Source organism: Eptesicus fuscus, chromosome 10 (genome assembly GCF_027574615.1).
Source record: "Eptesicus fuscus isolate TK198812 chromosome 10, DD_ASM_mEF_20220401, whole genome shotgun sequence".
NCBI classification, from domain to species: Eukaryota; Metazoa; Chordata; class Mammalia; order Chiroptera; family Vespertilionidae; genus Eptesicus; species Eptesicus fuscus.
The window spans coordinates 93,752,745-93,778,829 of record NC_072482.1 but is presented as its reverse complement, the minus strand read 5'-3'; the positions used below and the strand labels follow the sequence as shown (position 1 = coordinate 93,778,829).

At 44.3% G+C, this 26,085-nt stretch overlaps 2 protein-coding genes across 8 annotated transcripts in view; both read right to left on the bottom strand.

Moving 5' to 3' along the window:
* Nucleotides 1–3,205, bottom strand: part of TULP4 (TUB like protein 4) — a 145,299-nt gene extending 142,094 nt beyond the window's left edge. For 2 of the 5 annotated variants that reach the window (XM_054721726.1, XM_054721728.1), the window contains exon 1: nt 1,757–1,880. The gene's annotated coding sequence lies outside the window, so the exon portion shown is untranslated. Of the gene's footprint in view, nt 1–1,110; nt 1,170–1,756; nt 1,881–3,146 lie in introns of those variants that run through there. The other 3 variants (XM_008154666.3, XM_054721729.1, XM_054721727.1) reach the window with 3 other exon arrangements.
* Nucleotides 3,206–19,084: 15,879 nt separating this feature from the next.
* GTF2H5 (general transcription factor IIH subunit 5) lies at nt 19,085–26,069 on the bottom strand. 3 transcript variants are annotated; one of them, XM_054722456.1, is made up of 3 exons: nt 25,964–26,069; nt 24,851–24,914; nt 19,085–19,493 (listed from the first exon to the last, which is right to left on the bottom strand). In XM_054722456.1, exons 2-3 carry the CDS (start codon nt 24,883–24,885, stop codon nt 19,313–19,315), a joined length of 216 nt encoding a protein of 71 aa, XP_054578431.1. In that variant the 5' UTR covers nt 24,886–24,914; nt 25,964–26,069; the 3' UTR covers nt 19,085–19,312. The 3 variants fall into 3 exon arrangements, with proteins under 3 accessions (XP_054578431.1, XP_054578432.1, XP_054578430.1); XM_054722457.1 differs by having other exon boundaries at nt 25,929–26,063; XM_054722455.1 differs by having other exon boundaries at nt 25,924–26,062.
* Nucleotides 26,070–26,085: the final 16 nt, after the last annotated feature.

Below are 26,085 nucleotides of genomic sequence, written 5' to 3'. Positions count from 1 at the left end.
TTTTACCCAATCTTTAATGCACTTGATGAATCAATCATGTGCATAGTTGGGCCACTCAATCCATTTTCAACCTCTTTTATCCACAGAAGGGAACAGGAAAGACTATAATTGATATTTCCAATTCACTGAGAGAGATGAAGAACAATGTCCTAGCTTAGCCATGTACAAGGCAGGCACTCAATAAACATTCCTGAATTCTAATCCTCAGTGAATCTGCAGTAAAACCAAAAAGCAAACCTGCCTGTCACCCTCTGTCCTATACACCATCTAGTGAGAGGGTTGAAATCCGCCTGAAGGAAGGCTGCCGTCTCTACTGGTCTTTCATTACTTGGATCTCAGTATCAATGTTGGATAGTTCAATGTCAAACAGGTTTCATGTACCAAGTATCCTTTTATGGGTTTAAAAATTTTTTTTCTATTAAGAGTTTCAGTAAGAAAAATAATGTAACCAAACTGCCACTCTTATACCTCAATATGAAAACTAGAATGTTCAATACGATATACATGTCTTTTCTAAATGAAAAAGTCATTGTTTTAAAGTATAAAATAGCAAGTACATTATATTCTTATTTCTCAGGCACAGGAAGCAATCCTGGCTTTCCATTCTGCTCCCACGTCTGAAAGCTCCATGGTGTTAACATTGCTCTCCATATGATCCCTCTAACTCAGTATTACATACGTCTAACTCTAGGGGTCAACACCACCTCCCCATCACATGAAAACACAATACTTTCACAGCCCTTATTAAGACAGAACACTTAAAATTCTTAAAGGAAATTCGCATCCTCTAACAACTCTTTCATACAAACTCAGTACTGGTCTGTAGACAGAGAAACTAAACACTAGATGTGGCGCCGAAGCCGGTTTGGCTCAGTGGATAGAGCGCCAGCCTGCGGACTGAAGGGTCCCAGGTTCGATTCCGGTCAAGGGCATGTACCTTGGTTGCGGGCACATTCCCAGTGGGGAGTGTGCAGGAGGCAGCTGATCGATGTTTCTCTCTCATGGATGTTTCTAACTCTCTATCCCTCTCTCTTCCTCTCCGTAAAAAGTCAATAAAATATATTTTTAAAAAAATAAATAAATAAATTAACACTAGATGTGGCTACTCACAATTTATTCACATACTCATTTCCACGACAGCAAACTATGAGGAAATGAAACGGGGACTGCTGAGGTCCGCCCAGTCTGTCACTGCACAATGTTGACACCCACTTGCAAACTGCCCTGGGAGGCCGCCAGGGCTACGTGCAAGGTGCCCTGTCACTTCGCATCCATCACAATCACAACCCCAGCCAGCCGGTGCCCTGGGGCCTGGTGGTGACGGCGCTCAGGGGCCCCCGCACCGGCCCCAGCGGCCTTGCCTGCGAGAAACAAACTCCCACTACAGAGAAGTGGACACAGAGGCAGGGACAGAGGCATGCAGAAAGGGACCCCACCCTCACCCTCCACAGAGGGGCAGTCACCTTCTTCAAAGCCTTGGAAATAAATGACTTTTCTGTGCTTTTTTAAAAACCTGCCTACTGGGTATCCTCAAGCAAACTTACTGAACTACCGCAAAATACCAAGAGGAGGAGTCCCCGATAGAGAAATCCAGGAAACAGCTCCCTGCAAGGGGGGGAGGAGGGGGATAACTGTCCCCAAGGAGAGAAGTTGGGAGACTTCCTGATCACCATGGCAATTCCGCAGGTAAGGCGCATCCATTCACAGCAGGGCCGGGTCACCCTCACCTCCTCCCACAAAGCTAGATGGCCCTCACCTTTCCAACCTTGGAGGGATGTGACAGGGAAAGCAGACACCTCTCCCCAGCTCGTGGCCCGAGCGGGTCCAACTTCGGCCCCGACATCATCGTGCACTTTGTTGTGAAGCGCAGACAAGAGGAAGGGGTGGTGGTCCGAGCGGAATCTCCGTGATTCGCCGGAGGAAACAGCACAGACCAGACAGCAGAAGCGCCGGCATCGCCGTGCAGCTGCCACGACAGGTGACCGGGCCGCGGTGCAGACACCCCGCTCGCCCGGGGCTCCACGGAGGCGGGCGGGCGGGACGGGGCCCGAGGGAGGGAGCCAGACTGGAAGGTGGGCCGGGCTGGAGGGAACCCACTCGGTGCAGACGCCGGGGAGGAAGAGGAGGAGCACGGCCCCGGCTCCCCGGGGAAACCGTTTGAAGGGATTTTCTGGCTCCACAAGTAAGAACAAAAAATGGCTCCGAGCCAAACGCCTCCTGATTTACACACAAGCACACGCACAGCGAGCTCCGCGCCTCCCGTTCCCCGATGCGCTGGAACAAAAGGCGGCCACAGCTCCGCGGCGGCCAGCGCCGCCCGCAGCCCGGGGCCGCCACCCGCTCCCCGCGCCCTCGGGAGAGCCCCCCGAGACGGCCCGCGGCCCCGCAGCCCGGCCTCCCGCCAGCCCGGGGCGCTGCCGCCTCCCGCCGGGCCGCCCGCCGCGTCCCCCGCCGCGCCCGGCAGAGGGGCCTGGCGGGGCTCGGGGCCCCCGCGCCGCCTCGAGGGGACCGGCGCCCGGCCCGGCTCGGAGAACGCCCCGGGCGGCAGGGGTTCGCCGCCGCCGCGCACGGAGGGCGATGGGGACGGCGGCCCCCGCCCGCCTCACCTCCGGGCGGCCGTGCGGCCCCGCGCTGCTCCGCGCCTCTCCGCCTGCAGCAGCCCCGCCGCCGCCTCCCCCCGCGTCTCGGTCGAGTCTCCGCCTCCCTCGGCCGCCGCCGCCGCCGCCGCCGCCGAAGGGCCCGGCGCCGCGCCACGTGACCGCGCCACGTGACCCCGAGCGGTCGGCAGCGCCTCCGCGCCCGGCCTCGCGCCCTCGCGCCCGGCTGTGAGCGCCCGCCCGCCGGCTCCGGGCTGGGGTCGCGGCCGCGCCGCCGTCGCCCCGCGCTCGGTCCCCGCCCGAGCGGCTGCCCAGCCGCCACCTGCTCCCCATCCCGGAGCCCCTACCCCACAGACCCGCCGGCCCGGGGCGTCCGGCTGCCTCGCCCCTCGCGGCTGCCCCGCGGCGTGGACCACAGCGACCCCGCGGGTCCCGCCCGGCCCGCCGAGACCTCCCTCCCGGCGGCACCGGACCGGGCGCGTCCCGACTCCCCGGGGCCGGAAGTGCACGTCCCGCTGTCTGAACGGGGAAGCACGGATCCGCTCGAACCTGGAACCGACGCTTCTCCCGCGCAGGCGGTCATTGAAGTGTCTCCGGTGGGGTGCCCGGTGGGGTGCCCCGGAGTCCCTCCTTCTCCAGGCGGCCTTGGGGAAAGGCCGGGCGGCGTCATTTTAACGCACAAAGGGGCCAGGAGCGGGCATTGGTGACCTGCCAGCGACGGGGACTTCCCGCATCGCCCTTCCCTTTCCTCGGCACAGAGAGACGGTGCTGGGTGCGGCTGTCCGCGTGTGTGTAGTTCTTCTTAAAAATAGGCGGGATCGCCGTCCTTCCTTCCTTGATTCGAGGCATAAAATGCCCCAAACTGTTAAGTATAACAGCCACTCTTTGAAAGGGATCGGAACTTTTTCCTATTTCGCCTAATTGCCAAATTTCTCAAATCAGGTTCATACGTAAGAATTCCTGCTGTGAATTTCTGGATGTCAGAAAGGAAAGAAAGTAGACGAAGAGTTCTTAAATTCTGAAATTCCATGCCTAAGATTTCACAAGAGTTGTCAAGTGCTACCTAGATTTTTTTCATTTTTTAAAAACATGATTTTTAAACAATACTTGCTTCATGCCAATACATTAATACTTCTATTAATGTACTTAATAGAATTATTGATATCAGTATTATTTGATAACAATATAGCACACCAAAAATATTGAAATCTTTTAGAAAAAAATACATGTAGGTATTATCTATACTAATAAAAGGGTAATATGCTAATTAGACCCGGAGACCTTCCATACGTCCTTCCGGACAAAGCCATGGTGGCGGGGTGACCAGAGGTGATCAGGTTGGCGGGGGAGGCATTTGGGGGTGATCAGGCCAGCAGGCAGAGTGGTTAGGGGTGATCAGGCAACAGGCAGGTGAGCGGTTAGGAGCCAGAGGTCCCGGATTGCAAGAGGGATGTCCCAGATTGGAAAGGGTGCAGGCCAGGCTGAGGGACACACACACACACACACACACACACCCATGCACAAATTTGGTGCACCGGACCACTAGTGTTAAACATAAAAGATAATCCTCACTCAACAAGTATTATGCTTCAACTGAGAGCTCAACATTATTATAACACTAGAGGCCTGGTGCACGAAATTTGTGCACAGGTAGGGTCCCTAGGCATGGCCAGCGATCTGGTCGGTCGGGGCCTTCATTCCACGCCGCCCCCTGGTGGTCAGCACTCGTCATAGCAAGTGGTCGAACTCCCGGTCAGGTTGAACTCCAGAGGAGACAATTTGCATATTAAGCCTTTTATTATTTAGGATGATGGGGAACCAAAGGAAGTAAACAAGGTAGCCCTTACCCTCAAAGTACCTCTCTCTCTCTCTCTCTCTCTCTCTCTCTCTCTCTCTTGAACGTGCGCACGCGCGGGCGCACACACACACACACACACACACACACACACACACATATACACACACACACAGAGGGATAAGCAATCAGAGCCTGGAGAAAATATTTTTAATCTGACCCTAATGTCAGACTTTAAATAGTTACTAAAAGGAATAAAGTAAAGATGAAACTGCATGGGAAGAACTTCCTTGATAATGAACAACATAAACTGATGAACAAAAATAGATCCAGAGACAGAGAAACATCAATCAGAACGTCAAACCTCAGGGAAGGTAGGGGACAGTGGGGATAAGGGGGAGAGATCAACCAAAGGACTTATATGCATGCATATAAGCCTAATCAATGGACACAGACAACAGAGAGGTGGGGGCATGAATGGGAGGTGGGGGGTAATGGGGGAATAAGGACACATATGTAATACCTTAATCCTGTGGTCGGCAAACTGCAGCTTGCGAGCCACATGCGGCTCTTTGGCCCCTTGAGTGTGGCTCTTCCACAAAATACCACGGCCTCGGGCGAGTCTATTTTGAAGAAGTGGCGTTAGAAGAAGTTTAAGTTTAAAAAATTTGGCTCTCAAAAGAAATTTCAATTGTTGTACTGTTGATATTTGGCTCTGTTGACTGATGAGTTTGCTGACCACTGCCTTAATCAATAAAGAAATTTAAAAAAAAAAACTTCCTTGACTTAACAAATACAGTCTACATAACAAAAGTATTTAGCAAATACCATCAAGACTGAACAACATGGGTGTTCTTTCTTATGCAAAATGAAACAATATTAACCTTGAAGCCAGGCTTTCCCTAACAGCATAGCATTACTTAGCGCCCACACGCAGAAACTGTCTGTTATTCAGGCACGATTAGGCGCGCATGCAGCCAACGTTCGGCACATGTGTGAGGCCCTCACGTGTGTGTTCTACCTCCCCAGTTTCCCAGTGTCCACGGTTATGTGAATGGTCTTTGAAGCAAGTTACCTTCATTGAAATCCTGCTTCTACCGCGACAAGTGACAAGAACAAGATTCCTAACGCTGCTTCTTTAACCATACATTCTGCTTCCTAACTGCTCACAGGGCTGTTGGAAGAACTAAACGGCATGGCTCAGTGGTTGAGCGGCAAACTAGGAACCAGGAGGTCAGATTCCCGGTCAGGGCGCATGCCCGGGTTTCAGGCTCGAACCCCAGTGGGGGGCATGCAGAAGGCAGTCAATCGCTGATTCTCTCTCATCATTGATGTTTCTCTCTCTCTTCCTCTCTGAAATCAATTAAAAATATTTTTGAAAAAATAAAGTACTTAATATAGTGCCTGATACATAATAGCTACTCAATCAAAAATAACAGCTCAGGTTTATGAAATGCTTCCGATGGGCCAAACCCTGTGCCTGATTGGTTCTTATTTTTACTATTCTTTCCGTTCCCTGTGGCTCTTGGTGGGTGCCTTACCCACCACCATCCCGTAGGGATCTGTTCTCTCTCTGCCTTTTGAGGATGAAAGTGGTTTTCTTATGTTAACTTGAAGGCTCATTTATAGCAATCTATTAAATATGTTGTGAATTTACATTTTAAGCTTTAATAAGAAGTCTATGAAATGAAAATGATCGCCTCTCATTTGGAAATCTGAGGCAACTGGGAGCCATTCGGAAGGAGATTTGGCAAAGGGGAGCCTTCCACTGGCCTTTGAAATCCCACTCATCCAACAATACTCATTTTTTGTGTTCAAAAGACTTTTAAATATTAGAAAATTTGGCAACATGTTTGAAGAAAGTAAACCAATCTGTAATTGTTAAACAGCAATTCCTAGAAGAAAGTGTCTCTCCTTCATGACGTTGACTCTATTAACTAGCTGTCCTTACTACCCTGATCTAGCATCCAAGAGTTCTGAGAGAGATGTGACTTTTCTTTGAAAAAGTGTGCTCTCCTTGTCTTGGGTCACACAGTGAGCTCAGCACAAACTGGATCTGACAGGCATCTTGGTCACAGTCTGACAGTCAGGTTGTGGGGGGAATACTGTACACATCATTTGGCTGTGCAACTAGGAAGAAGTGTGGGCCCAGCGTGGCGGCTGAGCACAGCTGTATGACTCTAAGGCTGGGCTGAAGGCACGAGGCATCAGAAATCACAGCCAGGCACTCTCCCTCCAGGGAGCACACCCATGCCATTTCCTTCCCCCTTTCCTGCCTGTCCCCCACCCCCACACATGTCCCCTAACCTCTAAGGGACCCCATGAGACTTGCAACCAGGGAAGCAATGGGCAGCAGCAGCTCATCCCGGGCTCACCCCCTGAGCCTGTCCCCACGGCCCCCTTTTCTCTGACTTCCCAGTGAGCCAGAGCAGCCCGGCTTAGGCTCTCCTGTTGCATCTTCTATGCCCTTCCTAGTTTCACTCTCCTAAGTATATTTTTGCCGCAGTCAATAAATTCATGCTTGCTTTTCTAGACACACACACACACACACACACACACACACACACACACAGGAAATCAGAGCCGGTGCCTGGGTTGGTCTCTGTCTCCCTCTCTCCCCATCGTGTTACTATAGGCCAGTGATGGGCAACCTTTTGAGCTTGGTGTGTCAAACTTCGCCAAAAAACTGAGCATAACTCGGGTAGTGTGTCACTTTGAGGAAAAAACTAACTCCGAGACTCTAGTCGCAAATGTTTCATCCTCAGGAGCAGCAAATGTTTCCTCCTCGGCATGCGGCCGCGTGTCATCAGAAATGGCTATGCGTGTCAGCACTGACACGCGTGTCATAGGTTCGCCATCACTGCTCTAGGAGTTCCAGATACTGAAGATCCAGTTTCTGATGAGTCAAGCCTTTCCGTCACCACCACATTCAGCATAGGGATCGGGAAACTGGATCCTGGATACAGGAATATGGAAGGTGTCCATGGCAAAGGAGCTAGAGCTTTTGGAGAATTAAATGCAAGCCTTTTGTCCTCCAGTGGATCCCGAGAGCCAAAAAAGCCAGTGCCCGTTAGGCTTCATTACAGGAAGACAGCACTCAGAATTAGGAGGAATGTCCGCGGTGCACTGTACTCAGCATAGCCAGCTACCTCCAGCTGTTCCTCCCAGTGCTGACACTACCACAGTCCCAGTCTAAGGACATTAATAAGTTGGAGCACAACCTAGGAAGGGTGACCAGGAGGGTAAGGACTTGAGAATCTGTATTAGAATGTTGTGCAGTTTTATAAATAGCTGGTAAAGACAATAGGGATGCTTAATATGGACAGAGACAGAAGACAATGCGGGTGAAAGTCATCATGTGGGCATAGCACTTCTTTTTAATTACTGAGCTGCACCTTGGACCAAGCACGGTCCAAGAGCCAGCGTGTGGTTTACGGTTCAGATAAGAAAGAGCCTTGCAACAGGATGGTAAGATAGCCTGGAGCCACTCATGCCTCTGCTTTGACTCTGACGAGCTAGGCTGGACATGCAGAGGGCACGGTCCTTCTTCATGGCTCAGTCTTAAAGCCCAGAGCCTCTCCTCAGCCAACTGCCTCCTCTTCCCCATCCTGCGAGTGCCGGCCCAGCAAAGGCAACACCGCTGCCGAGGACCGGAAGTGCTGCCCGGCTCCCTCTGGAAAGGAGGAAGATGGAAGCATCTGCCCTGCTGTCTCAGGGCCCTCATCTCAGAGGCCTGAGGAGCAGATGGACTCTGGCCTGCACCGGGGCTGGTCAGACAGTAGCGTTTGCCCTGGCTGGTTTAGCTCAGTGGATAGAGGTCAGCCTGTGGACTGAAGGGTCCTGGGTTCAATTCCGGTCAAGGGCACACACCTCGATTGCAGGCTCAATCCCCTGGCCCCGGTGAGGGATTCTATGGGAGGCAACCAATCGATGTGTCTCTCACATCGATGTTTCTTTCTCTCTGTCTCTCCCCCTCCCTTCTACTCTCTCTAAAAAAAACCAATGGAAAAATATCCTTGGGTGAGGATAAATAAATATATAAAAATAAGTATAGCCATTAAAAAGGAAAAGTTTTTGTAATCGTCTCTTTTCCCCCCTTCCAGGAGAAGAGAGGAGGTGAGCAGGCCGCCATACTTTGCCCAGTCAAAGCTTCGTTCTCCTCCCTCCTCGTGCTTTCCTCGCTGAGGCGGGTCCTTTAGGCAGCCCTGAGTTCTGGCCAGTACCCTGTCTGAGTAGGTGAATGTTGCTGGGTACCATTTTTCCTTCTAGCAGAGTAGTCAGTGGTCTTCCGAAAGGGACAGATTGGCCTTAGTTCAACAACTATTAAAGCAGGTAGACACCCTTGTCTTGAGTAAACATTTTGATTTTCCTGGCAGTGTCTTAAAACGCCTCACCTCTTAACATGCAGAACTGATCTCTGGGAAGAGGAGTGAGTTGGGAAAGATTTCAATGACCCACCCTAAGGCCAACCTGCTGATGGAGGGCTAGTTGGTCCGGTGGGAAGGAATGCCCTGAAGTGAGGGAGAGAGCAGAACAGACAGAAGCTGTGGCCCGCACCTGGGGCTGGTCAGGGGATGCTGGCCAGGACACCCCAAGGCTGTGTGCCAAAACCACTTCTGACGAAACCTCCGGAGGCTGGCTGCTCTGGGAAGCTGCTGGAATGAGAGCCCTGGAGTCGGGAGCAGAGGGGCTGTAAGGCTTGGGACTGAGCGGTTAGGTTATCAGGCTTGTAGCTAAAGCATAATACGATGAAACAGCCTTCACTCAAATATCAAACACCGCGAATACTTTGGGCTTATCTGTTATTTATATATAACCTGTTTGTTATAGCTTGTCTTTGTTTTAGCTACCACGTGGAAGAACTAGAACTGAAGAACAGGCATGGTCACAAGGCCTGGGTTTCATCCAGACCAGCACTTGCTGACGATGTGTTTGGGTACATTACTCCATCTCTCCAGCTTCATTCCTCAGGCTGTAAAATGGGGAGGGATGTTGGTCCCGGATCCTTTCCAACTCTAAAATTCTACAGCTTTTTCAATGAAATTGTTGTGGAGAGGAACAACAATCGGCTTCCCTATCGTCTGGAATATTTGCACCAACCTACCACAAGGAATATTTCATTATACTAAGCCACGTGAACATGAAGAACAAGGTTAACTTGCTGAAGCAATTTTAGGTTGGTTTTCCTGTTACTAGCTGAAAAATCATCCCAGATGTTGACCAATAGGATTGATGGATACAAATATCAAGTTATACATAATTAAGCATTAAGCTCCAAAGAAAATGACTTATTAGATACTCAGTAACTTTTGTTGAGGAAGGTAGAGGAAGAGAATCTCTGAAAGATTTAAGTATTTGAGTACTATTTAAGAATCAGACTATAGATGAAATAAGTCCCAGCAATGATTTGCCTACATTGAAGTAGACTTCCTCAAAATAATTTGAGTTTGGGATATTGTAGCAGAGATGGGTAACTTGGACCTTAGGAGAAAAATTATTAAGTCTATAGTTTCCTATTACATCCCCATCTCTAGTGCCCAGAACAGTGGCAAGTAGTGATGAAATGTGTGAGGACTAATTAGATGAATGAATAAGTAACAAATCTGGATGGATGATGGATGAATGAATCATTTAACCATGAATGAATAAATCAAGCGTTCATGTGAAAGCTATAATGGTTTGGAATAAAATAACACTAAACATTTGTGGAAAAAGTTCACATGTTAACTAGTATTTGTTTCTGGATATTTAAAGTGATAACTGGAGGTATTCAAGAATAAATAGATTGGGCAGCTACTTGGTGTGTGAGATGGGATAAAGAAGGTTCAGCTTGGAAAGGTGTTTGGACTAGTTTTGTCTTCATATTCTCTGATCTTTTAAATAAAGTGATTAATAAAGTTAAGGATTCTATAGTTGGCTCTTTTAACAACTATCTTTAGGTTTTCAAGTTATAATTTTAAGAAGTAAAAAATATATGAGATGAAAAATCTATATTTTTAAATGGTTTTCATATTATACACCAAAGTAATCATAAATTAAGTACATATAATTATAGGCAAGGTACCCTGCAGGAAATAATCAGCTTCTGGATTCTGGGCTTGCAAACCTAAACACATACAGAGATGATAATGAATACCATTTATTATGACATTGTAAAAAATATTTGGTTTTGATATTATATTTAAGAAAGACTTAGATCTTACACAAAAAATTTCAGAGGATGAGGAGGAAAATATACATTGATATCCATTCATTTCTCTGAAGAAAAATTCTAAATATTAATTTTATTCATCTTCAAAAGATTGAAAGATGGAATAGGAAGTTGGCTTGGAGAAATAAGATAACACAAAGTCCACAGACTGAATAGTTTTCTAAGATGTGATTCTATTAAATATATACATATATACACTGAGTGGCCAGATTATTATGCTCTCTGAACGCATAATAATCTGGCCACTCAGTGTATATCCTATATAATAAAAGGTCCCCTCGACCAGGAGTTTGACCAGCAGGCAGGCCGGCCAACCGCCCATGTCCCCTCCCCCTGGCCAGGCTGGCTGGACCCCACCCATGCACCAATTCATGCACCAGGCCTCATATATATATATATATTATATATATGTATATATATATGTATATATATACACACACACACACACACACACACACACACACACATACACACACACACACACACACACACACACACACACACACTGAGTGGCCAGATTATTATGTGTTCAGAGATCATAATAATCTGGCCACTCAGTGTAGATGGCATATATATATATGTATGTATATGTCTTAAATAGTACATACTTTCTGCTAACCTTGCCACATCTCTGAACAATAGAAGAGATGCTATGGAGAAGTAGACTAGTTGCCTAGCAACCTGAAATTAGCGAGACATGTCCCCTTTCGTTTATGTGATTTAAATTAAGCTTTTCAAGAGGAACTATGAGATAAATGACAAAAATGTAAAAACTCATAATGCTAGCACCACACAATGTATATCAAATCATCAAATTGTATACCTTAAATATATGCAACTCTTCATGGTCAAATATCCTATATAACAAAAGCCCAATATGCAAATTGTTCAATCGGGAGTTCAACCGCTCGCTATGATGTGCGTTGACCACCAGGGGATGGCATGGAACATGGCGGGTGTCAGCAGCAGGTGGCAGTGGAGGTACTGCCAGCCCCGATGGGCCCTGATGAGAGCAGGACCATGGCAGGATGGTGGAGCAAGTGAGCAAGTGATGCCAGGCCAAGGTGGGTGCGAGCGGGGCTGCCGCCCTGTTCCCAGGCACTGAGGGAGCTGGGCGGGGGGTCCCCCCCAGCCCCGATGGATCATCCGCAGGCGGGATAGTGGAGCAGATGAGAGGGCAGTGCCATGCCATGGCAGGGTGTCAGGCGGGGCTCCGGGGCTGTGAGGCTGGGGGCACAAGCTAGGGCTCATTCCTGCAGGCCACCCTGAGGGACCCCACCTGTGCATGAATTCATACACCGGACCTCTACTACCTCAATAAGAACAAAAATAGCACTTTTGAAGACTAAATGGGTTAAGAACAAGTAAAAACGAAAATATTTTAAATTTAATAAATATGAAGGTAGAACAATAAAATAGCTCTTGCTGATGAAGGCGGCTCTTTTTGTTTATTAGTATAGGCGTTTGGAAGCCTAAGGGTAAATTTGAGGTCTGAGGCCAAGAAAGCCTTTGTAAAGCTTTCTATACAGTGGTCTCAAAAGAAGAAATAAAGTAAAGATACTCTTTTTAATCCCCAAATGTGGATGTTTATAAAGTAAAAAATTACCCTTTTTAATTTTTTGCCAATACAAGGAAAATGCATTATTTCTCTGGTAGAAATTAAGTCTGAAATCTAAATCAAATTCATTTATTCCAATATACTGCTTCTCAGTAAAATTGTATATAGTTTGTAGCAGCATTTTATTTCTCTAAATACTGCACAGAGAGCAAAGGAAGGACAAATTCTAGGTCATGGAAGGTCTGGATCCCCAAAGCAGACAATAGTGTCATTTCAAACTCTAGGTCAGAGCTCCTCCTACTGGAATAATATACTCAGTACATTATATCAGACTCCTGGTCAAGACTCAAATTTTTAACAAATGTTAATAACACTGTCGCATACTCAATAGGTCACCAATTCCTTCTTTGTGGCAGGGGGAAAATGTCACATAAGTGCTAATTTTTAAACATCCATATTATATCTTCCATTCATCTTATAACTGGCATGTACTTTGAGATCTGGGTTAACATTTACTTATGACCTACCTGGTTTAAAAATATTCATTTAACCCTAACTACACCTATATGAGGAAGGAACTGCTCTGATCTTATTTTATGGGTGAGGAAACTGAGGTACATGATAGATCTATTTCCTATGTATTTGCGGCTTTAATGTTATTGTAAGTGGTATTTCTAAAATTTTATTTTTCAGCCTTTCATTGCTGGTATAGAAAAATTGACTTTTGTTTATTGATGTATCCTATGACTTTGTTAAATTCAATTGTTGTCTTTTTAGATTTTATAAGGTTTTCAACATACACAAACTTGTTGTCTGTGAATACAACAGTTTTTCTTTTACAATCTGCATGCTTATTTCTTTTTCTTGACTTATTGTACTAGCTAGGACTTTAGAAGTATGATAGTGATTAGAAATGGTAGTGGAGCCCTAACCGGTTTGGCTCAGTGGATAGAGTGTCGGCCTGCGGACTGAAGGGTCCCAGGTTTGATTCCGGTCAAGGGATGTACCTTGGTTGTGGGCACATCCCTAGTAGGGGTGTGCAGGAGGCAGCTGATGGATGTTTCTCTCTCATGGATGTTTCTAACTCTCTATCCCTCTCCCTTCCTCTCTGTAAAAATCAATAAAATATATTAAAAAAAGAAAAGAAATGGTAGTGGATATTCTTGCCTTGTTCCCAGTTCTAGGGGGGAAGCATTCTTTTTTTCTTTCTTTTTTCTTTTTTGCTATTCTATGTTAATTGTAATTATTTCAAAGGTGCACTTATTAGATTGAGGAAGTTCCCATATTTTTCTAGTTTGTGGAGTTTTGTTTAAATCATAAATGTTAAATTTTGTCACATACTTTTTTCTGCATATATTTCATGATCATATGGCTTTTCTCCTGTATTCATTCTATTAATGTGAGTCATACCAATTGATTTTTGAATGTTGAAATAACCTTGCTCAAATGGTTATGATGTATTATTCTTGTTATATATTGCCGATATTAAAAAATATATATCTCCTTGTTGTATATTGCTAGATTCCATTTGGTGATGTTTGTAAGGATTGTTATGTCTATTCTCATGAGAGAATTTAGTTGATAATTTTTCTTGTAATATTTGTCCAGGTTTGGTATCAGGGTTATGTAGGCCTCATAAAATGAGTTGGGAAGTATTCTTTACTATTTTCTCAAAGAGTTTGTGTAAAAGGGTATAAATTTCTTCCTTAAATGTTTAATAGAATTTCAGCTGGGCCTACAGTTTTGTGAGATTTTTAAATTAAACATTCAATTTTTAAACTTTTAAACTTTATCTGTTATCTTGTGTTGGTTTTGATATATTTTATTTTTTTTTCAAGGAATTTATGTATTTCATCTAAATTGTCAAATTGGCATAAAGTCCTTTGTAATTTTTTAATTATGCTTTTAATCTGTAGGATCTATAATGATATCCTCTCTTTCATCCCTGGCATTTCTAATTTATGTTTTTTTCCCAATCCTTTGAAATTCACTGAGACTTGTTTTATGAGCCAGCGTACACTCTGAGAGCGGTGGCTGTTGCATATGCACTTGAAAAGAATGAGGATTCTGCTTTTGTCAGCGGAAGTGTTCTATAAATATCAAACGGATTGACAGAGTTATCAAATCTTCCGTATCCTTACTCACTTTATACTTTCTCTGGCTCCAGCTCTGGAATCAGCTATTCCTCCAAGGACTCTTTTTAGTGTAGAATAGCATTTAGAAACCAAGATCTGGGGCTTTTGTTATGAGGGTGTCATTGCTTCTAGGCCCTTTCAAGAGACAGAGGACATTTTTGCACACACACACATTTATAATAATTTCTAGAACTATCTGTATAAAAATTACGTATTTATCATGAGTTATATTTCCAATTCCAACAACATTCCTGTATCCTTTTCAGCATTCCCCCTTTTCATGTAAATGTCTTCAGACAATGAGAAACTTGGCTCCTAATATCCTCAATATATTTAATTACTAGTGGCCTGGTGCACGGATCCGTGCACATTGAAAGGGAAATTAGAGTATTTTAATATTGCTATTTGCCCTTTCTCCCTCAGTGCCTGGGAGCTGGATGGCGGCCCCACCCCTCCACCACTGGTGGCCATCTGTGGGGTGATCAGCCCCCGCTCGCACCCACCTTGGCTGGGCGCTGCCCACTCACCTGCTCCACCATCCCGCCGGGGTCCAGCTCTCGTAGGGGCCCATTGGGACCAGCAGCGCCTCCACTGCTGCCGCCTGCTGCCAGCACTGCATTGCTGCTATGATGCCTGCTGTGTTCCATGCCACCCCTGGTGGTCAGCGCACGTCATAGCAAGTGGTTGAACTCCCGGTCAAACTACCGCCCGAGGGGACAATTTACATATTAGGCTTTTATTATATAGGATTTGCTCAACCAGTTAACTTATTTGCTCAATGTAGCCAATTTCCCACCCACTCTTCTCCAACTCCTCCCTTACCACCTCTGCACCCTCCTTCCTCTGCTGTTTTCTCTGTCACCAAAGCCTCTGCATGACATCCTTCCCACTTTCTCCCACATCCTCAGCCACCAGGGCATCCCACGATTGTCTCTGGAGTGTCCCTATCCCTCTGCCATGGCCCTTCTGGAACCCTGGGGCATCCTGCTACTGTATTCTGTGTAGCATGCTCCCTCACAGCCCCTCCTCCTCCAATGCCAGAACTTCTGTGCCAGGAGGGAAAGGAAAAAGAGGATAGGAAAGGAAAAAAGAAAGAAAACATTTTTAAGGTCTTTGTTATCTTTCCATCTACTTACTCTGTCTCTCTGGGGCTCCTCATTCTTCCCAGCAGACCTGGTCTTTCTTCTGGTATAATTTCCCGTCGGCCTGAAGAACATCTTTTAGGATTTCTTGTAACACAGATCTGCTGATGACAAGTCTCCAAGCTTTTTCTATCTGAAATGTTTTATTCTGATTTCAGTCTTGAAGGATATTTTTAGAATTCTAATTTGACTGTTCTTTCACTTGCAACAATTTAAAGGTGTGTTTCTGTTGTCTTCTGGCCTTCATTGTTTTTCATGATATATGTGATCTCTGTTTTCCTCTAGCTGCTTTTAGAGATTTTTCTGTATCTTTGGTTTCACCATTTTGACTATATTGCGCGTAAGTATGGCTTTTCTTTACATCTGTCCTGCACTCCTATTAACTTCTTGTCTGTGGGCTAATAACTCTTTAGGTGTTCTGAGACCCAATTTCAGTGCATGTAGAAACAGTTGCCCACATCAATAAGCAATTCTCAGATACCAGGAGAGTGCCTGAGAATTTAATCCAATTCTGAACTGTCTGCACAGAGATAGCATCAGATTCCACAGGTTCTGGACTCAGACCTACAGGACTGCATAGCCACCCACCTCCACTTCAGATGCCAGTCACAGGTTGTCACCTGTACTTCTGACTGGCTATAAATCAGAGGTTCCCACAAACCCCTCATTGGGTTCTATTAACTTGCTAGAGTGAGTCACAGAATGAAGAAAAACATTTTACTTATGAGATCACCAGTCTATTATAAAAGGATATCACTAAGGAACAGCCAGATGGAAGAGACGAACAAGGCAAGGTAGTGGGAAAGGGCATGGAGTTCCCACCTTCTCCAGGGGCACCACTCTCCACACCTCCATGTGTTCACCAACCTGGAAGCTCCCCAAACCCATCCTCTTGGGTATTTATGGAGGCTTCATTATATAGGCATGATTGATTAAATCACTGACTATTGGCAATTGATTCACCCTCCAGCCCCTCTCCCCTCCCCAGAGGTTGGGATGAAAGCAGGAATGAAAGTTCCAACCCTCTAATCACATGAGTGGCTCTCTTGGCAACCAGCCCCCATCCTTATGTGCTTCCAAAAGTTAACTCATTCAGATAACAAAAGACACCTTTATAATTCTCAACACTTAGGAAATTCCAAGAGCTTGGGGAGTTGTAAGTCAGGAACTGTGGACTAAGACTACATATACCAGTATATGAGAAATATATTTTGGTTATGTGAATGGCCAAATATACATTTCTTATAAATCATGGCACTGAAATGTCGTTCAATAATTTTTGAAAATTATCAGCCATTCTCTTATAATATCAAAATTTAGTAAAGTTTAGTAACTTGCCCCAAATCACTAACTATTCAACAATAAAACAGATTCAAACACAAAATTCTCGATGCCAAATTTCATGGTATTAACCATTATGCTATAGTTTTTTATTGAAACAAATGTAGGTATATTAGTACTAGAATAAAATATTCCCATTTAGAAACTTTTAATGGAAATCTTCAAATATATACAAAAGCAGACAGAACATTAACTAAACTGCAGACTTTACACAAATTTTCTTAGATTTCACCTAGTGTGCCTTTCCCGTTTCCAGATCCCATTTAGCATACACTTCACATTTAGTCATCATGTCTCCTTAGTCTCTTCTGATCCTGTTTTTCAGTCTTGCCTTTTTTTTTTTTTTAATATTATTTTTTTATGACCTTTGTGGTTTTGAGGAGCACTGGCCAGGTATTTGGTAGAATTCCCTTAAATTTGTGTTGGTCACAGTAAGACTGGGATGATTGTTTTTTTTAGGGAGAAAACCACAGAGGTGAAGTACACTTCTCATGGCATCATATTAGGGGTACATGTTCTTAGCATGACTTGTTTCTGATGTTAACCCTGATCACCTGGCTCAGGTAGTCTTTTCCAGGTTTCTCCACTGAACAGTTCCTTTCACCTGGTCTAAAGCGACTTTGGAAGCAAGTCACAGTGCAGCACATACTCACCGTAGGGGACTAAGTGCCACCTGGACTGAACAGCATCCACATAAGAAATCTGGAGACTCCCGATGATTTTAAAAGTTGAGAAGCACTGATCTAAGTCAACTTTCATTTTATTCCTCTTGGTCTAGGAATAGACAAGTGGAAAGATTCTGGGAAAGATTTTTCACCCCAATAAAAAGAGAGCTACATCAGGGGGAAGTTTTCCCTTATTTTCTCTGCTGGCAAGTGGAGCCTTCCTTCCCTTGTTTGGGCTGCTGGTGTGAATATAATACCTTGGAGTGGCAGCCAATGACTTGTGATCACGAGGCAGTAAGCCAGGTGAACACCTGGAGCTATGTCTCCAGACTTCTTGTTACATTAGACAATTAAACTTCTTCATTGCTTAAATAACTCTTCACTGGTGTTCTTCAAGTTAAAAGCATTACTGATACAGATGCCTCATCCATCTTTTTAAAACTGTATCCTTTACAGGTAGGACGTGGAGGTACTTAATAATTAGTTTTTGAATAAGTGATGGACTGAAGGAACTGAATAACAGAATATCAATGTAACTAATGCCAGCATATTTGCAATTAGATTCTGTACTTCCATTTCTTTTCTCAAATACAATAAAGTTGTATACATCCTGCCACTAGAGAAAAATTAGTATGAACACTTGAATAATGATGAAATTTTCTGATGTATGCTTATCAAATTGAGGTTTAATGAATGTATAGTTGATTAAATTTTTAGGACTGATTTATTTATTAACCAAAATATCTTGAATGTGGTTGAGGCAAACAATGGAATACCTACTATATAGCTATGAGAATGAAAAAACTACAGTTGGCCCTTGAATACAGGGAGTGAGCAGAGTGGTTAGGACACCAACCTCTGTGCAGTCGAAAATCCATGTATAACTTTTGATTCTTCCAAAACTTTATTAATAGCCTCCTTTGGCTGGAAGCCTTACCAATAACAAAAAGAGTTGATTAAAACGTATTTTGCAAGTTGTATGTATTATGTACTGTCTTCTTACAATAAAGTAAGAAAAAAGAAAATGTTACTAAGAAAATCATATGGAGAATACATTTACATTATTTATTGAAAAAAATCCACGTATAAATGGACTTGCACAGTTCAAACCCATTGTTCAAGGTCAACTGTATAATGTCACACGACAGTGCAGATGACTCACAAACACAATGCTGAGTAACAAATGCCAGACAGGAATACATGCTGCATGATTCCATCGGTAAAAAGTTAATAAATAAGCAAAACTATGCTGTTCAAAGTCAGCACAGTGTTGGCCCTTGGGTGTTTCTACGAAAGGGCTTTTGGGATGTTGGTAATCGTCTCTTTCTTGATCTGTGTGTTGGTTAAGTAAGTGTGTTTAGTTTGTGGAAATTCTGAGGTTTGTACATTTATGACTTGTACATTTTCTGTATGTATGTCATACTTTAAGAATTTCTCTGAAGTTTCTAGGTGAAACAAAACTAACCACACCCAAACTATAAAACTCACAATTATTAACAAGAAAAATAAGCATCTAGGCTAGACTGATAATTAAAAGTCATATTCCATTATATTCCTAATGTATTAAATTGTGATGAAAAGGTAGGCAAACAATTTATATTTTAATAAAGGACAATATAAAGTCAAATTATAGCCAAGTGTTAAAGTTTTGTGTGTTTTTTTAATTCTAGGGTACATGTAGTAAAAAAAAGAAAACCACACACACAAAAGAACAGAACAAGAATATCAGCTCAGGGGCTTTTTTCTGAACAAATGATCCCCGGGTCTTTCCCGCAGCATGCTTCTTAGCAAGGCTCTAAGTCTCGCCTGTCACGTAAGATACTAAGTGATGAGTCTCTTGCATCTGTTACTTTTAATATCTAATATTTTCACTTCTGGGTAAGAGAAAAAGCATTTTGGTCCATTAATTCACCTACTCGCTCCTGGAGGACATTAACCAACTCTGCTATTACGAAGACATGCGTGTCATCAATGTCTTGAATGATGAACTTCTTCCCTAGGGCATTTGACTCATCCAAGTACAGCAGAAACTGCTTCATGGCAGGGTCACTGTAGAGGTAAACACATACTGATGAGAAACCTTATTGTCAATTTACACCAGAACCTGAGTGGTTAGAATTTTGAGCACGTAGAATTTTTAGGTTAAGTTAAAAATCCTAAACTCTCACTCCCACTTTGCCTTAAGTGTTAATGATTTATAGATGTAGCTTCATTTTAGAGCTGTTAGTGTAAGTTTAAGAGAAAGAGGCCAATAATATTTTGAAAAGAATTTGTCACTGACACGTGAAGAATATTCAAAGCTTTGTAGTTAATAGGGCCTAGAATCACAGCCTCCTTGACTGACTTTAAAAATGAATTTCCTTACTTGTCCACAACCATTACATTTAAAAAGCCAATAGCTTTTCACTACCTTGCCAGTGACACATTAATTTACAAAACCAGTTAAATCGTCACTTTATAAAGCAGGGTGCACAGCTAAAGTTAGATCTGGATTCAACCCTGGCTTTAGCACTTACTTGTGTGACCTTAAAATGTACTGAATCTCCCAAAGCCTCAGAGTAAACCTACATAACAGCATTGCTATAGAAATTATAGGAGAAAAATGCTAAGAATAGTATTTGATCTGCAGTTGGTACTCAAGTATTTTCTCCTTCCTTAAAATTCTGAAGCTTATAAGTCTGAACTATCATTCAGAACCTTTAAAGAAAATTCTAACAAAATATCTTGTGAATGCTGAGCTCAAAGAAGAGATCGAAATTCAATTCTATCTATTTGTGGCTTTATTTTGGAATGAGTAGAATAATCAGAAGGGGAAAAGGGCTATAATTTTTTGGATTTACCGAACTGTGTCTCTTTCATAAAAGCCATGACAAGGGATGAGTAGAGCTACAGAAAAGAGTCCAAGGACCACGCCTTGGACAACACAACATCAAAAGGTTAAAAAGGACAGAGCAGCCAAGCAGATTATAAAGACGAGAACACTGCCGAAGCCGGTTTGGCTCAGTGGATAGAGCGTCGGCCTGCAGATTGAAGGGTCCCAGGTTCGATTCCGGTCAAGGGCCTGTACCTTGGTTGCGGGCACATCCCCAGTAGGGGGTGTGCAAGAGGCAGCTGATCGATGTTTCTCTCTCATCGATGTTTCTAACTCTCTATCCCTCTCTCTTCCTCTCTGTAGAAAATCAATAAAATATATTTTTTTAAAAATTATAATAAAGACAAAAACACTGAAGTAGGAAGAAAGCCTGAAGAGCCTGGAAGCCAAGTGAACAAAGGCTACCCAGGAAGAGTCAGTGACCAACTGGGCCAAATGCTGTTGTTGGCAGGAATAGGAAGACAAGGACTGGGAACTGACTACTGGATTCAGAGGTGCTGGACTCAGCAAGGGCAGTTTTGGTGGAATCATAGAGGAGAAAGCCTGACTGAAGTGGGTCTCAGAAAAGAAAGAAATTAAAGAAAGTGAACACAGAAGGCCTTCTGGGAACTTTGGTACCAAGAGCAGGAAAACAGAGCGGGAGCTGGCTAGGGATGTGGGAACCACGAGTTTTCACCTGGGAGGGGAGGGTAATGGTATGTTTGTGATGCTGATGGAAATGACCTAATGGAGAAAGAAAGGCCGATAAAGCAGGAGAAAAGAGGAGAACTTCTGAAAAGGTGTTCTTAAACAGGCAAGAGGGGATGGGATCCAGTTCCCAAGTAGAGAAGAGTAATGGGCACAGACAGACCCATGTGGTAAAGACTAGTGGACAGTCCCTTCTGACTTTATTTTCTCAGTTAATCAGGAAGCAGGGGATCTGCTGGAAGTGAGGACAGGGAAGTTGTTTGAGACATGAGAAAATGAAGGCATGAAATACTATACTTCATCCATTGTAAGAACCATCTTTCCTCACATTTTAACATCTTTAAAATTGGGACAAGTCTTATAATCAAGAGCATGTTACATTATAACTGGCAGTGGTTTTTCTTAGAGGTACTTAAAATATCGGTAAGTTATAAAACTGATGAAATCTTAGAGTTAATTGCCTGTAAAAGCTTTACTAGGGGTGGGAGAAGTGCATTAGGAAACGTTGTAGGTTTGCTGGCCAGCATTCAGGCTCCACACGAGTTTATCAGTCATAAATCTGAAGTGAAACTAATTAGTATGTTTGTATGTTTTTCTCCAGCCACTGAGAATTAGGGAGGTAAAGGGTCAGAGAGGGCGAAGAGCTGGTGAGTGTGACAGATTTGGTGAGTGTGACAGAAGGGCAAGGGAGTTGAATATGTCTTTGAGGGAACAGGATTTGATGGGCTGTGGAACGTAAGCTGGGAAAAGAGGAGAGTGAGACGTTGGGGTGGTGAAGGACAATGAAAAGGTGGGAGAACCAACAGACTGTATATCTGGTAGAGTGGAGGAAATTAGAGAGATATGGGGCCTTAGAGGGAGTGAACAGGAAAGGAGGGGGTTGTCAGTTAGATGCCTACAATGGAGATTTTGGAGATGGCACTATTGGCAGGGACAGGTGTAGTTCTATGTGAATGAGTGGAGGATAAGCTTACTGGGAGAGGTCAGGGAACTGAGAGGACATGGTATTGAAAGGACTGACCACATGGACATCAAAATCACTAAGAACTTGATAGGACAGCTCCTGGAGAGTGACCGGTAGTCTTCAAAGAAAAACCCTCAAGGAAAGATTTGGGTGTTTGTAGATTATTCCAAAGTGGGTGGTGAGATTCAGAACTAGGAGTTACTATGGAAGAGGGAAGGAGAATTTCTAGGAGTGGCAAAGAGGAGTAAGGTAGAGACCTATCCCATTTCCTGACCCAATGGTACAAGAGGTATTAGAGAAACAACCCAACAATTGACAGGGTTGTGGGAGAAGCAGAGCCCTCGGGAGAAAGCAGGTTTTGTTACAGCCTAAAGGAAAGGGGGCCTGGGGAAAGGAAGAGGAAAAGTTCAGAGAAGAGGCTGAGGATACAGGGGATTCTGCTGCTCTCTCAGGTCCTAGAGGGCAAAGTGGAAAGGATGGGGAGGAGACGGAATTAATAAAGCAGATGATACAGCCATAAGACAATGCATGTAAGAGGAGTGAGGGGTGCCAATGGAAGTATGTGGCCTTTTGGGGGATTGAAACAAGAAAGGGTCTAAGGTATAAGAATGAGGGTCTCCTGACAGTGACACTGAGACTGAAAGGCAACAATAGCCAGTGATGGATGGGAGAGAGAAGGGGGTCCTTGACAAAGATGGCTAACATAATGAAGGAATCAGGTAGGGTGCCTGAGGCTTCAGAAGGGAGCAGATGTTCACTAATTAGATGTTTGTCCTGCCCTACAGGTAGGTCAGAAAAGGTTACTCCTGGTGATAATTCTTATCATGGGCAAGGCCCCTAATTTAAATTCCTCTACGTAAGTAAGTGGGGACAAAAGTTTCTCTTGAGCCCGCAGGATCTCGACTGCCTTTAACTCAAAATACTCTACATATCCCAGAGGCACATCTTGGGGTGACTCATTCTGAACCCCTACACATGCTATCCTTGCTACTTCAGCCATCTCTTGTTAAATTGCATTACACATTACTTAACAGTTTTCTTTAAATTGCTGTCAAATCAACTTTTAAGCTTAACTTCACTTGGTATAAATAACCAGTCATCTTGATCTGCTTATTTTTTCTCAAATAAATTAAACTTGTCATATAAAAACTAATTTTGTGTTCTAATTCCCTTCTGCCCCCAAATGTGTGTTCTCCTACCAACCACCTTGAACACCAGTGATATCACTAGGAAACTGCTGACAAATGAGATGACTTAAGAGAGTGGCTGGTTAGTTAGGCAATTTATATCAATGGCCTCCATTAAACCTTTTGAAAGAAAATGGAAAACAATTTGAGATTGAATTCTCAAGTCTGTACCTGAAATATAACTTGTAATAATTCAAAAAGATAAAAGTTTAAGGGACAATTTGTTATGAAATGTACAGGGCCTGAAATATCTTGCCTGAATACAGGGCTAGTCTACTTCTACATGGTCTCTGGGAGAACCTGCTGTCAAGGCAAAAAACAAAACCAAGTGCCCGTATGTACAATGGCTTCCAGTGTGTTACCTTATTCCATCTCTTACCACCACCTGACACAGCCCAATCACCTACATGAAACATTCCTAACCGCCCTCCAACTTCACTGGCTGTTTCATTCTGAACTGCTTTTGTTGGTGTCTCCTCTACCCAAACTTTAAATCTGCACTACGCATTGGTAGCCTGCTAGTCACATGTCAGTACTGAGCACCTGAAATTTGGAGTCTGTGAAATATGCTGTAAAATAAAATACACATTGAATTTTGAAGCTTTAATATGAAAAAAAAAAAAAACAGCACAATTTTGAAGACTTAGTACAGACTCTGAAGCCTTACTCCATGTTGAAATATTGTAGGCATACTGGGCTAAATAAAATATTAATTTCACCTTTTCCATTTTACTTGTTCATGTAGCTCCTGGAAAATGTAAGATTGCATACGTGGCACACAGTATTATTTCTATAGGGCAACGCTACTATAAATGCAAGAAGTATTCTGGGATTTGGACCCGCTCCTCCCTCAGCCTTGCCATCATGTACACAGTACCATCATCTATATTATGACTCATATTAGGGGCACAGAGATACAGTGACAGTCTTTTCAGACAGTGGAGTGTTCACAGAGCAGGATTCCCAGGTGAGACAGAATTGCTGGCGGGGCAAGCAAACAAGTGGAGACTGAGCAGTTCAGGTTTCCAGCTGCATGATAACCGAGCCCCACGTTAGCTGGCTTTGCGGAACTGACCGGCGCAGGGCATGAGGGCCTCTGCCCATTGAGGCTTCTCCTTTCTCCTTTGAAATGTATGACTAGTTTAAGCAACCTTCAACTGGCTCGCTTAGCTTTTTCCCCCTGCATTTTTGGAAGACCAAAGTTTGTGAGGTGAAGACTTTGCAGACCCTGAAATTCTGCGGTAGGCAGTTAAGACAGACATGAGCAGAGCAAGGATGGCCACCCGGGCAGAAAGCCCCAGGTGCCTAGCAACGGGCAAATCTGGGAAAATAAGGACCTCACTCCCAGGATAACCTTTCCTCCCCTAGCATATCGCTGGTCATTCGGTTTAGACTCCCTGACCTTTCAGATCGCTGGTCATGCCGCTCTGGGACCCCTGGCCTGTTGCTAGTCGTGTGGTAGACCCACAAATATGCTGCCTCCCACCAAAACTGGGTGGAAATAATGCCAATTACATCAGTTCAACAGAGACATGGAAATCTGGCACCAGGAAGAAACTTAGCAACAAAATCTGTTCCATTTGTTATCTAAGTAAGAAAACTGAAGTCGAGGAAGGTGAAAAACTTGATTCATTCAGATCTTAAAACAAAAGAAAAAAGAAACTTAAAAAGCTCATTAAGTATCAAAGCTACTAACCATTCTATAAGCACTCCTTTCAAGACGTTGACCATCTTTTCCTCAGTCAGAAGCAGCAGATGACCTTAAAAATGCGAATAAAAGGAAGATGGTGACATACAATTCAAAAGCATCAACATTAATACACTTTGGAAATTTACCTCTGAAATGAGGCAGAATATGAATAAACATTTAAGTCTGTGAAGACAGAGAGCTAACATTAAGAAAACAAACAGATATTCTGACCTTTCAATAAAATTACAAGCCTGCTGGAATATTAATGTATAAACCTTACTTGCAAACAAATTTTACCACCAGTCAATCCTAATGAAAGCAAGCGGCTTAACTACACCAGTGTGTCCAACCCAGTTTTTAAAACATTAGTTGAGCCCTAGTTGGTTTGACTCAGTGGACAGAGCGTGGGTCTGCGGACTGAAGGGTCCCGGCTCCAACGCCAGTAGGGGGCGTGCAGGAGGCAGCCAATCAATGATTCTCTCTCATCATTGATGTTTCTCTCTCTCTCTCCCTCTCCCTTTCTCTCTGAAATCAATAAAAACATATTTTTAAGAAAGTAATAAAACATTAGTTGAAAGATTTCTTTTCCCACCCAGGCGTATGATTTAAAAAAAAATAAAAAATAAGATCCTGGGAGGCAGAAATCACAGGATGGTAGCTCCGAAAGAGGCCTTAAAATTATATATTGAGTCCAATCATCTCGTTTTACAGCTGAGACAGAGCCTTTGAAGAGATTAAGCCGTAGCTCCCCCGTTCTCTCCCCACAGGGTACAAGGTCTTCAGACTTGTGTTCATTCACCAAATAAATGACATTCCCAAGGATCTAAACTAAAAGGAAAAAAAAAAAACCCAGCCCGTGCACGCCAACCTAACCCTTCAACTCCTACGCCTGGTCCCCCGGCAACGCCTCCCCAAAGGAAATGCACGGTTCAGTCGCTGCGCGCCAGCCGCCCGGCCCCGTTAGATCGGGCCCGAGCGGGTGCGGGACACCGCCCTGCACCCCAGCAGCTGGAGGACAGGCTTCTGGGTCGCTTCACCCGCCTCTCTCTTCCTTCGGGACCCCCGCATCTCCCTCGCACCTCACTTGGCCCTCCCGTTCTGGGAGCAGACGCCACGCACCTCCGCCCACAGAACCAGCAGCTCTCCAGCGTCGCCTACAGAGCACGCAACGCGTTACGTCATCGCGCCGGCGACGCCCAGGAGGGTGGGAGGCGGGGTGTGGGCGGGGCCGAGGGCCGGGG

Excerpts from the sequence above, each read along its gene's own strand:
- GTF2H5 (XM_054722456.1), bottom strand. The coding sequence starts at position 24,885 with ATGGTCAACGTCTTGAAAGGAGTGCTTATAGAATG. Across the intron at positions 19,494-24,850 it reads AAAGGAGTGCTTATAGAATG|TGACCCTGCCATGAAGCAGT; the intron begins GTTAGTAGCTTT and ends TTACCTCTACAG.